This window comes from Oncorhynchus clarkii, chromosome 12, assembly GCF_045791955.1.
Source record: "Oncorhynchus clarkii lewisi isolate Uvic-CL-2024 chromosome 12, UVic_Ocla_1.0, whole genome shotgun sequence".
In the NCBI taxonomy this organism is placed as follows: Eukaryota; Metazoa; Chordata; class Actinopteri; order Salmoniformes; family Salmonidae; genus Oncorhynchus; species Oncorhynchus clarkii.
In genome coordinates this window covers 49844563-49856782 of record NC_092158.1, presented here as the reverse complement: position 1 = coordinate 49856782, position 12220 = coordinate 49844563, and the positions used below count along the sequence as shown (strand labels likewise).

The 12220-nt window shown below is 42.9% G+C and overlaps 1 protein-coding gene across 1 annotated transcript in view; it reads right to left on the bottom strand.

Annotated features, from left to right (window-relative positions):
* Positions 1-388: 388 nt before the first annotated feature.
* The window catches only part of LOC139422066 (CXADR-like membrane protein), a 119047-nt gene continuing 107215 nt past the window's right edge, over positions 389-12220 (bottom strand). The window contains exons 3-7 of the mRNA XM_071173212.1: positions 10336-10534; positions 3125-3292; positions 2084-2206; positions 1786-1927; positions 389-953 (exon numbers count right to left, since the gene is read on the bottom strand). Of these exons, the coding sequence (XP_071029313.1) occupies positions 599-953; positions 1786-1927; positions 2084-2206; positions 3125-3292; positions 10336-10534 (987 nt within the window). The 3' untranslated portion in view covers positions 389-598. The remainder of the gene's footprint in view (positions 954-1785; positions 1928-2083; positions 2207-3124; positions 3293-10335; positions 10535-12220) is intronic.

The following is a 12220-nucleotide window of genomic DNA, read 5'->3' as shown; positions in this document are numbered from 1 at the left end:
CCTTGTCTGTTTTTAATTTTTTATTTTGTCTCGTTTGATCTGGTCGGAAGCAGGTGGCGTGAGACACCCAGACACCCTGGCCTGTTCTCTGGGGAGCTATGCAGCCTGTGTTTCTCCTTTGTTTGTTCTTTTCTAGTCCTCTGTTTGCTCTAATGCCCTCCCTCCGTCCATAACCCTCCCACTTTCCCGACTCTGTCAATTCGGTTTAAAAATACCTAAAATCTACTTAGGGTCCTCCCCCTGTTCCTGCCACCTCAGAGTATGATACACATCACTGCCCGCGTTAGCAAAATCAGACAAAAACACAACAAAAGTTCTGTCGTCACGGGAAGGGAATATGAACGTGAGATGTGGCTCTGTATTGCTTGTACAGGATGGGGGGGGGGGGGGGGAAAGCTCTTCTTAAGAAAATATTCCTTCATAAGAATGCTCTCAATTATACTTTTAGATGGCGACTATGAGTAACGGGGAGTTTTACTTTATGGTATAGCTGATTTTCACAGGGTCTCTGGGGGCAGGCTGGGGGTTGCTGTCAGCTGTGTACGGGTGCTTCTTGTTTCTGTCTGTCTAAGTCCACTCCTTTGTCCCTCCCTTCCCTCTACACAGTCTGGAAGGCCTTGGTCTGGGCAGGGATCATGACCGGCATGGCCCCCATGCGGGCCAGGTTCCTGGGGCCCAGTTTGGGGGGAGGGTTGGGCTTGGCCAGGGCCGTGCGGGGCTCTGGGGTTTTGGGAACCACTTGTGTGTAGGCGGGGGGCTGTTGGAGGAAGCTGGGGGGCTGGCCGTTCTCCTTGAGGGTGGCCACGGCAGGCAAGCGGGCGTGCGGCCCCCGGGGAGCGCTGCTGTGAACCATGGATTGAGTGGAGGAAGTGCCTGAGCGGGAGCTGCCAGAGTGGGACGAGGAGAGAGAGTTGGGCTTTACCAGTTTGGCCTTGGGAGCCTCAGCATCCTCCCTGAGACAGAGACAAAGACAGGCGTGGCTCAGAACATCAAAGGAATAATTGGTAATATTAATGAAAATAAAAACCTTCCACATAATGCACAATGAGTGCATTAAAGCACATTTATAATGGTTTAAATGCAATGCATTATGAACTTTTACGTCTTCATATAATTATTTGAAGTAGCTGGCCAAATACATGGTACTCTGAATGGCTGAATAACTGGTATACACTTCTTACAATGAACCCTAGTTAGATCAAGTTACGAAGGCACATCAACAACATGTGATTGATCATCACTACGTCATTTGCAACCCCTCACCCTTTCTAAACAGTAGTCTGACCTCAGACCGTGTGCGAGTGTGTGCGTACGAGTGGGTGTGTCGCCACTAATGCTCCATATGTAAACAGGACCGAAGCGACGGTCTGCTCTGTGACTCTTCCCTCGCCGTGCCACTCCATTATTGATGCACAGCCATCCCCCTGTGCCTGCATAATTCAGCCTGACACTTGCAAATAGGCAACAGCGTGGATGCTACGCTATCGGCCAAAAATAGCTGCTGTTGTAACAAGCACTGCCAGCAGCATTATCAGACATAATTTAGGATGCTGGTATCTGCTTTAAGAGGTGAGGGAGGGTGCGGCTGTACTGGAGCTACAGTACCAGCGGGATAGGGAGGACAGGGGATGGAAAACATAGGTTAGAGAGAGGATGTGAGGGTTCCCCCACCCTATCTGTTTGTGTATTTACTTTTTGCTATTTCTGGTTGATTTTGTTCTGTGTATTTGATTCTCTGGGAAATTAACCACACTAACCTAAATGTGTTTGGGTCTGTGTGTGTACCTGATCTCGTTAGGGGTCTCCTCCTCCTCGTATTTCTTCTTCTCCTTCTTGCGGAACACCAGCCAGATGATGAGGATGATGAGGAGGACGCCGAAGGACACACCCACCACGGCACCTGCCACCACACCCATGCCCCGCACATCTGAAACGCGCACAAAGATAAATATGATTCACAGGTTGGGAGAAAGTGATAGCTATTACTGTTTTGAAGTCCTACAGATCATTTTTGGTAACATCTATGGGGTTATAATATGAGGCAGTATGTGTGTCTGTGTTGGTTATAGCCTGGGTTACTCACAGTGTATCTTGACCTCTACGGTGCAACTCTCCTCTCCCACATCGTTGCTGGCGGTACATTTATACACCCCAGTACTCTCCTTGGTCAGGTTCCTCAGTGTCACTATCTCCGAGTTCTTCAAATCTTACACAAGAAAAAAACAACAGGACAAGATACAGTGATTGTGATGCAATTTAAAGCTTTTTTCAACTATCCCATCCAGAAACACCATTGCAGGGGATGGTTATTTGGACAGTGTTTGAACAACCACCAAATTATGATTGCTAAGAATGTAAACTAATTCAGAGTGACCATCCAAACTGGTGTCTCTACTGCATGTTCCTGCAATATCATCTTCCTTAATATTTATGTGGATGTGTGATGAATAGTACTGTTCTCTGTTCCTGATATAGGCTACTGCTTTTTGGACCAATGATCACTGGCCCAATCCCAAACTATTAGGGCCTAGCGGCCCCTAATAGGATTCGATAAGAATCTGCGGCATTGCATTACCCTCTGATAGACTAGGGGGAGTTTTTGCCATATTACCTAAACTATCCAATCCTAGAAGATCTACAGTACACAAAAACATAAGGCGTAGGGACTGGTGTTTGATTTGGGATTGGACAACTCAGACCTTTGCTGTAATAGATGTGACTGTGGCCAGTTTCCCAGAACAGATACATGTAGGTAAGGGATTGTTATTGAATAAGAACTTGGTCGAGTCTGCATGGGAGTGACTTGACTGGACACAAATAAGGATACTGGAGGTGGTAAATCTGATTTGAAATTGGTCTGGCATTCTGACACATACTTTAATTACATAAGTATGTTCTGCCCCAAAAGCCCTTAAAGGGGATCTGAAAAAAGAGGATATGGCACAAAAGTGCAGGAAAATGTTAAGAACAGGTATCAAGTTGACTTTTCAGTCAGTTTATGACTAAAGACTCATCTGACTTATGACAGACTTGTCATTATGTCTTGAAGACTTATGGTTGCACCCATGCACACAGCAAAAACATCCAAACACAGAAAGAGTATGCAGTGGACTAGAGGGCTTACCTATGAGGGCAAGTGGGGGCAGCTTCCCTACATACTTTCCCTTGTCCAGCACCCTCTCCCATTTGTAGTTGATGGGGTCAGAGCCATCTGCAGACTTACAGCTCATCTTAACATCACTACCCTCTAACAGCCGACCCTCCATCCAACATCGTGGCTTAGAGGGCTTCACTGGGGAGCGGGAGAGAGAGAGAGAGACTTTGAATTAGATAAATAACAGGTCCATATTATGGTTCATCATGGGCTCAGGGAGAGAGTAGGGGGTTAAAGTTTACGACGATACCCAAACTTCACCCTTGACTGACCCACAGACCACCACCCAACCTGACATCTGGACTTAGCTGAAACACATGAGAGACATGGTGCAGAACCTGGGAACCATTGTGGTGGAGCAGAGAGAATTGAGCATCACTAAGACTGAACTCACATGCTATAAGAGCCAAGCGGATAAGCTTGAGCTGAAGATATGGAATATAGTTATATTTTTATGTTATCAATTTAGTGTAGTAAATCATGTTATAAGTAAACCAATGACTATATACTAACTGAATGTTGTCTTAGCCATGGGAACCAGATGGACAAGCAGTAAGAACAGACTGACAGAGTGAGAAAGGTGGAGGAGCTGAAGAGAGAGAACACAGGCGAAGAACATACTGTTCGCTTTGAAATACATAGTCATGTCATATTGACCAACAGAAAGTCAAACATATCTTGAGTTCTTATGGAGACAATTATTTATTCTTATTGATGCAGCCTGGATTCAAACCAAGGACTGTAATGACACCTCTCGCACTGAGATGCAGTGCCTTAGACCACTGCACCACTCGGGAGCCCTTAGTTACATTTGTCCATTTTTCTCCAGAATATTGAGTCAATGAAACTGAAACAGTGCATCCCATATGGAGGCAGCAAACAATGTACCAGGCCAGCTATTTAAACTCAGCAGCACCCTCAGCACCCCTACTTCCCTCGACTATGCCGATATCCTCGACCTGTCCACAGCCACACAAATTAATATTATTTAATAAAAACAGTAAAATAGCTTTGTAGGTCTGCATGCATTGGCTGTGTTTAGTCAGGTCTTAAGTGTAAGTGTACCAAAAGTTTGTATTTCGAAGAACCTCTTATATAATAGCAAGACACGTGGTCAAATTATAAAAATGGATAAAAGAGGCAATCGATAAATAGTGCCAAGGAGCGCCGCATGTAAAGAATATACTATGGTTTTAAAAAGGAATCAAATGTAAATCTAAAAGTAGCCTAAAGAGTCTAGCCTAAGTGTGCAGCGCCCATCATTGTTGCCTCAATAACTCACTTTTTTTTTATGTAACATTTATCAGGAAATATTCCAAAAGTATGGAAATCAGCACTTGTGCTGCAAATCCATAAGGGAGGGGATAGTAGTGATCTTAATAATTACCGCCTCATTTCAAGGCTTCTTTGTCTAGCTAAGATTCTCGAATCATTGGTAAATGCACAACTTTGCTCTTTTTTTATCTGAGACACGTAGTTTGAATGTAAAGGCTTTAGGCCTGGGCATAGCACTATTTCAGCAATCACTTTAGTTAATGATCTTGTCAATGCTTTAGAGACTAAAAGGAAATGTGCTGCTTTGTTTGTGGACCTGATACTGTTGATCATGCTATTTTATTGAATAAGTTGTCCTCGATAGGCCTGAGCGCCGACGCCGCTTCACGGTTTCATGATTATCTTAGTGACAGAACTCAGGCCACGGTGATTGATGGGGTTAAGTCTGAATTTCTTGAAGTACATTTATTTATTTATTTATTTATTTTACCTTTATTTAACCAGGTAGGCAAGTTGAGAACAAGTTCTCATTTACAATTGCGACCTGGCCAAGATAAAGCAAAGCAGTTCGACAGATACAACGACACAGAGTTACACATGGAGTAAAACAAACATACAGTCAATAATACAGTATAAACAAGTCTATATACAATGTGAGCAAATGAGGTGAGAAGGGAGGTAAAGGCAAAAAAGGCCATGGTGGCAAGGTAAATGCAATATAGCAAGTAAAACACTGGAATGGTAGTTTTGCAATGGAAGAATGTGCAAAGTAGAAATAAAAATAATGGGGTGCAAAGGAGCAAAATAAATAAATAAATTAAATACAGTTGGGAAAGAGGTAGTTGTTTGGGCTAAATTATAGGTGGGTTATGTACAGGTGCAGTAATCTGTGAGCTGCTCTGACAGTTGGTGCTTAAAGCTAGTGAGGGAGATAAGTGTTTCCAGTTTCAGAGATTTTTGTAGTTCGTTCCAGTCATTGGCAGCAGAGAACTGGAAAGAGAGGCGGCCAAAGAAAGAATTGGTTTTGGGGGTGACTAGAGAGATATACCTGCTGGAGCGTGTGCTACAGGTGGGAGATGCTATGGTGACCAGCGAGCTGAGATAAGGGGGGACTTTACCTAGCAGGGTCTTGTAGATGACATGGAGCCAGTGGGTTTGGCGACGAGTATGAAGCGAGGGCCAGCCAACGAGAGCGTACAGGTCGCAATGGTGGGTAGTATATGGGGCTTTGGTGACAAAACGGATTGCACTGTGATAGACTGCATCCAATTTGTTGAGTAGGGTATTGGAGGCTATTTTGTAAATGACATCGCCAAAGTCGAGGATTGGTAGGATGGTCAGTTTTACAAGGGTATGTTTGGCAGCATGAGTGAAGGATGCTTTGTTGCGAAATAGGAAGCCAATTCTAGATTTAACTTTGGATTGGAGATGTTTGATATGGGTCTGGAAGGAGAGTTTACAGTCTAACCAGACACCTAAGTATTTGTAGTTGTCCACGTATTCTAAGTCAGAGCCGTCCAGAGTAGTGATGTTGGACAGGCGGGTAGGTGCAGGTAGCGATCGGTTGAAGAGCATGCATTTAGTTTTACAATAAAAGGGGTCGATTTTGGGACCTATTCTCTTCATTATCTATATAAACACCATTAGTCAATCTGTAAAAAGTTGTAAACGATCTATATACGGATGATACTATTTTCTATGCTATACCCCCGACTGTTGATCTGACTGGGTCAAAACTACAGTCAGATTTTATAGCTATGCAGGAATTCCTTGCCTTATACAGACAAAACAAAATATATGTTGCTTTCAAACTCTCGTAAGAATGTTTCAGATTAACTACAGGTTCACTCATTAGATGGTTCTCCAATCGAAAGTGTTCCCACATATAAAGGAATTTGGATTAATATGGATTTGACATTTAAAAAACATAAAGATGAGCTGGTTAAGAAGCTAAGAAACAGATTGTTCCATTCTCTAAGCAGTAGGAAGCAGATTATTCAGTCAACCTTTTTATCTGTTCTTGATTATGGTGATATTATTTATCAAAGTGCAGGTGCTACTACTCTTAAACCTTTGAATGCCATTTACCATAGTGCCCTTCGTTTTGTTACAGGTGACAGTCTTGATACTCATCAAATCAAATTGTATTTGTCACATGCACCGAATACATCCGGTGTAGACCTTATCGTGAACTGCTTACTTACAAGCCCTTAACCAACAATGCAGTTCAAGAAATTAAGTTAAGAAAATATTTACTAAATTAACCAAAGTAAAAAAATAAATAAAAAAAATCCCAAAGTTACCCAAGAAAATTACATAACAATAACGAGGCTATATACAGGGGGTATCGGTACCTAGTGAATGTGCGGGGGTACAGGTTAGTCGCGGTAATTTGTCCAGTTTATAGATAATAAAGAGCGAGTGGGGGGGGGGGGGGGGGGGGGGGTGTCAATGTAAATAGTCTGGTTGGCCATTTGATTAACTGTTCAGCATTCTTATGGCTTGGGGGTGGGTAGCAGCTGTTAAGGAGCCTTTTGGTCCTAGACTTGGACCTCCGGTACCCCTTGCTGTGCAGTATCAGAAAGAACAGTCTATGACTTGGGCCTATTTTGGGCCTTCCTCTGATGTCCTGGATGTCAGGAAGCTTGGCCCCAATGATGTACGGGGCCGTATGCACTACCCTCTGTAGCGCGTTACGGTCAGATGCCGAGTGGTTACCATACCAGGTGGTGATGCAACCGGTTAGGATGCTCTCGATGGTGCAGCTGTAGAACTTTTTGAGAATCTGAGGACCTTCGCCAAATCTGTGTTGTCGTGCCCTCTTCACAACTGTATTGGTGTGCTTGGACCATGATAGTTTGTTGGTGATGTGGACACCAAGGAACTTGAAACTCTCAACCCGCTACACTTCAGCCAGTCAATGTTAATAGGGGCCTGTTCGGCACTCCTTTTCCTATAGTCCACGATCAGCTCCTTTGTCTTGCTCACATTGAGGGAGAGGTTGTTGTTCTGGCATCACACTGCCAGGTCTCTGACCTCCTCCCTATAGGCTGTCTCATCATTGTTGGTGATCAGGCCTACCACTGTTGTGTCGTCAGCAAACTTAATGACGGTGCTGGAGTCGTGCTTGGCCAGGCAGTCGTGGGTGAACAGGGAATATAGGTGGTGCCTATGTACACACCCCTGACAGGCCCCAGTATATATACACAGTACCAGTCAAAAGTAACAGTCAAAAATGTATTAAATGATCTGAAAATCGAGTTGAGTGTCACCAAGGCTGAACTTCAGTTCACAAAGAACCAGATGAAGGAGGAGACTGAAGGTAACTGTCAATGTGCCCTTGAGCAGGCACTTACTTATGAATAAATACGCAATATTTATTTTTGTCATACAGGTATCTTCACAGCATCAGTGAGAGGAGTCTACTACTTCAGATTCACTTCCGGTGGTGGCCTGGATACAATGATGGGTGTATTCTGTTTAAGAATGACCAGAAAGTATTGTTCGCATATGAAAAATAAGATGCTGATCGGTGTTTGGAGTATGCATCTTATGCAGCTGTCCTGGACAGAGGAGGAGGATGTGGTCTACATGCATCTCCCTGCAAGCTTCAGGCTTTATGATAATTCCTCATATCACAGTAATTCCAGCCACAGACTGTTCTCTCTGCTACCACACGGCAAGTGGTACCAATGCACCAGTCTGGAACCAACAGGACCCTGAACAGCTTCTACCCCCAAGCAACACAACTTCTAAACAAGACTGCTAAATAGCTCATCAAATCTCAATGTGCCAATATTTTATTTTTGATCTTTAACTCTTCGTTGTTGAAAAAAAAAAAACTTAAGTAAGCATTTCACTGTAAATCTAAACCTGTTGTCCAAGAAGCATGTGACACATAAAATGTCCTTTTATTACAGAATGTGAATGTTACCTTGATAAGAGTGTTTCACCTTGATATTATGAAATGCATTCTATAAGCATTTACTATCTATCTGTGTCCCAGCATAAAGTAATCTATCAATATGAAATATGCAATAATAACCAAGTTGACCGGTGCATCACTAACAAGTCTGAGGTCACATAATCTCCTACTAGATAGATCAACCAGGATGGACCAGTGTTGTTTTTTGTATTTTTGGTACTTTCAGAAAACCACATTGAGATCAAAGAAATGTATTCTTGCCAGCTGAAAACAGTTATCCCTATGAACAAACAAACATGATCAAACACACGTACACATAATATAGAGATCCCCCCCCCCCTCCACTTCCTGCTCTCTATCACAAACCTCTCTTCCTCTGTTTTCTCCTAATTTTGCTGAGCTGGGCGAATTCTACCCAGGATGAAATTAGGGGGGCTGAGGAGGAGGGGGAGCAGGAGGCAGGGGGCCCTTCATCTTGTTCATGTGTCAGAATCACCTCCCAGTACTCCCCTTCCCCAAGACCATTATCTTCCCAGACCATACGAGACCATACGAGGGTAGGACAGCCTGGAGAGAGCTCTATATTAGAGTTATACACAGCTAGACGCTGTATCACAGTGTCAATGGTGCTACTCAGTGGTGTAGAGCACCTAAGTAAAAAATACTTTAAAGTACTACTTAAGTCATTTTTTGGAGTATCTGTATTTTACTTTACTATTTATATTTTTGGCAACTTTTACTTCACTAGATTCCTAAAGAAAATAATCTTCTCAAGGCACAAGGCGAGACCCAAATGCAGACACAGGAGGCAGATGATTGGAGTGAAAGGTGAAACAGGTGAAACAGATCAGGTTGTGACACATCTACTTTTTACTCCATACATTTTTAATACTTAGCAGGACAGGAAAATTGTCACATTCACGACTTATCAAGAGAACACATGGTCATCCCTACTGCCTCAGATCTGGTGGACTTACTAAACACAAATACATATTTTGTAAATTATGTCTCAGTCTTCCCCTGGCTATCAGTAAATTTTTCCAACAAGAAAATGGTGCAATCTGCTTTGCTGAATATAAGGAAATTGAAAATATTTTTACTTTTACTACATCAGTATATTTAGAACCAAATAGTTTTAGACTTTTACTCAAGTAGTATTTTACTCTGTGACTTTCACTTATTAATATAGATATTAAGGTATCTATATTTTTTACTCAAGTATGACAATTGGGTACTTTTTCCACCACTGGTGCAAGTTCCGCTTTTATCTCTTGTTGTCATTGGAGAGTTAAGGATTTGGATCGGTAGCAACATGTGGCAGTGGTCCAATGTCGACCCTTTGGAGTTCGTTTTCGCTTTTACAAGTAAGTCACAAGTAACTGCCATCTTATACTTTAGTGACACCAACAGGTTAGTTAGGTAGTGATTCAAACATCTCACCAACGGTGTTTGTGTGGTCATTGCCAGTCAACCACCTCACTGGGCACAGACGTCAATTTAACGTCTATTCCACATTGGTTCAAAGTCATTTCAATGAAATTGCATGGAACCAACTTTGATTCAATCAGTGTGTGACTAGTGGGACAATATGACGGGACAAGGGACAGTATCACTTCTGTAATTGCTATCCATCACATACAGTAAGCATTTCAAACCATGTTACACATTTTAACAGTGAAATATTGGTGGTGTGAACATCTCTTGAATCTCTGACTAGAGATGCCCACGGTCACCTGTACTAGATGTGTGAGTGTATCCCATTTCAAGTGACATAAGTATGATACTGTATTGTGGTGAATTCAGGGTCAGCCTAACCAAACCCAATTCTCTGAGGGTATTTTATGTTCTTGTGACTAATCATGTGGTGGAGCTCTTTATATTACCTTGTGTGGTGGTGACTGGTTTTGATGGTTCCTGTTTAATGGGGTTTTTGTTTAAAGTGTGAAAAATCATAAAAATACACAGCGGGTCCAGAACTTACCCAGTACTATGAGGTTGACCGTGATCCAATGGTACTTCCCCCCGTTCTTCACCTTGCAGCTGTACTCACCCGAGTCGCTCAGGGTGAGGTCACTGATCAGTAGGGAGGCGTCCCCCTTGAGGTAGTCCCCGGCTAAGGACAGTCGGCCGGCCTCCGCCTCGTTGGGGTCGTAAACCCGGCCCGCAAAGTAGGTGATCACCTGGCAGGGAGGAAGGGATGGATGGAAGAGGTACAGAGAGATGAGAGGTGCTGGCTGTGTATAGCAGGACTTGTCTAGGAGAGTTGGAACTGTGGTGCAACAGTTCTGTAGACATGGTTATCTGGGGAAACGTTGTGGGTGTGTGTAGGTGACACGCACATGGATACATGCACATATGCAAATACGCTGTCACATAAACAGAAGCATGAACATGCACACACATTTTTAAAAACATTTGAGTCATTCAGCAGACACTCTTATCCAGAGCGACTTACCGTAATGAGTGCATACATTTTTCATACTATGTTCTAGCAACTATGCCACACGCACACACACACACACACACACACACGTACAGTACAAAAGGGTGGTGACCAAGGGAGCTCTGAGGTACCGGAACGCATGAGAAAAAAAAATCCCCTTTATAGTAAAGCGTTGCATGCATATCATTGTATTTGCATAGTGGCATAGAGCAGCAGAGTAGAGGAACTTACAGAAGTTGCACACATGGAGAACATTTTTAGTGGCCCTAGGGTCCGGGAAAAATGTGGCCTTTTATAAATGCATTTCATGCAATTCTACGTCATTTTACATGACTGGAGACTTTGTCTTTTTAATGCCGCGTTCAAAACATGGGACCTCGTAACTGGGAAATCTCTGACTTACGACTTCAAGACAACTGAGAACTGTGGAAAAAAATAGTTTTGAATGGTCATCTAACTCAGAATTCCAAGTCGGGAGCTCAGGCCTCTTCCTAGAGCTCCAACTTTCTGACCTGAAGATCACTGACGTCATGATTCGACCTTGTTTCTTTCCGAGTTCCCAGTTGTCATGAAGGCACCATAATACCACACAAATGATCAAAATGACAGGCTACTTTGACACTGACAAACTGAGATCAATACAAATGACCTTGTCTTGAATACATCAATAGTCTAGGCCTAGGTGTGTGCAAACACATATTGTAGCCTACAATATGAGGAGGAAACTATAGTCCTAAAAATGCTTTCCAGCTTCACTGACTCACCTAATGATGCGGTGTTCACTCGCTGGCGATGGCTGATGTGCTCGTGCCAAGAGCCTCTCGCTTGTTTTACTTTGTAAAACAATAGGCCTTTTAGAAAATGTATGAAATATTTTGGTGGCCTACAGCAGACAGATTAAAGTCCTCTTTTCAGCATGAGCCATTTGCTTTCCAACCTGTGTTTCCCAGGGATTGTATTTTAAGTATTGCCAAAGGCCTGTTTTGTCTGTATGCTGTTTGTTCACTGACAGATTTGTCGCACGTTCCCGACTGTAGGCTATTCCTTGTTATTGGGCTGCACTGTACAGCTAGGCTTTTTTAAAGAAGAAGCTGATCCTCCGTGGCTAAATTATATGCTTTCTCATGGTGTCGTAGGCCATTCTGAATTATTTCATTTATTTCTGCACAGACAGCAGTAACACTCTGTAACTTTGGCAAATGTATTAACATTTTTCAGGGGCTCTGCAGCACCTCCAGTATAACTTTGCAAAATGTATTTCAATGTATCAGTGGTGCTGCAGCTCCTCCAGAACCCTTCGCCCGGCTATAAGGAAATAAATTATGAAGTAAAACGCTGGAGAGATGAGCTGCATGCTCATTCATGTCTATCAAAGCAGAGAGAGGTATTGCATATACAAAAAAAATATATACACTTAACAAAA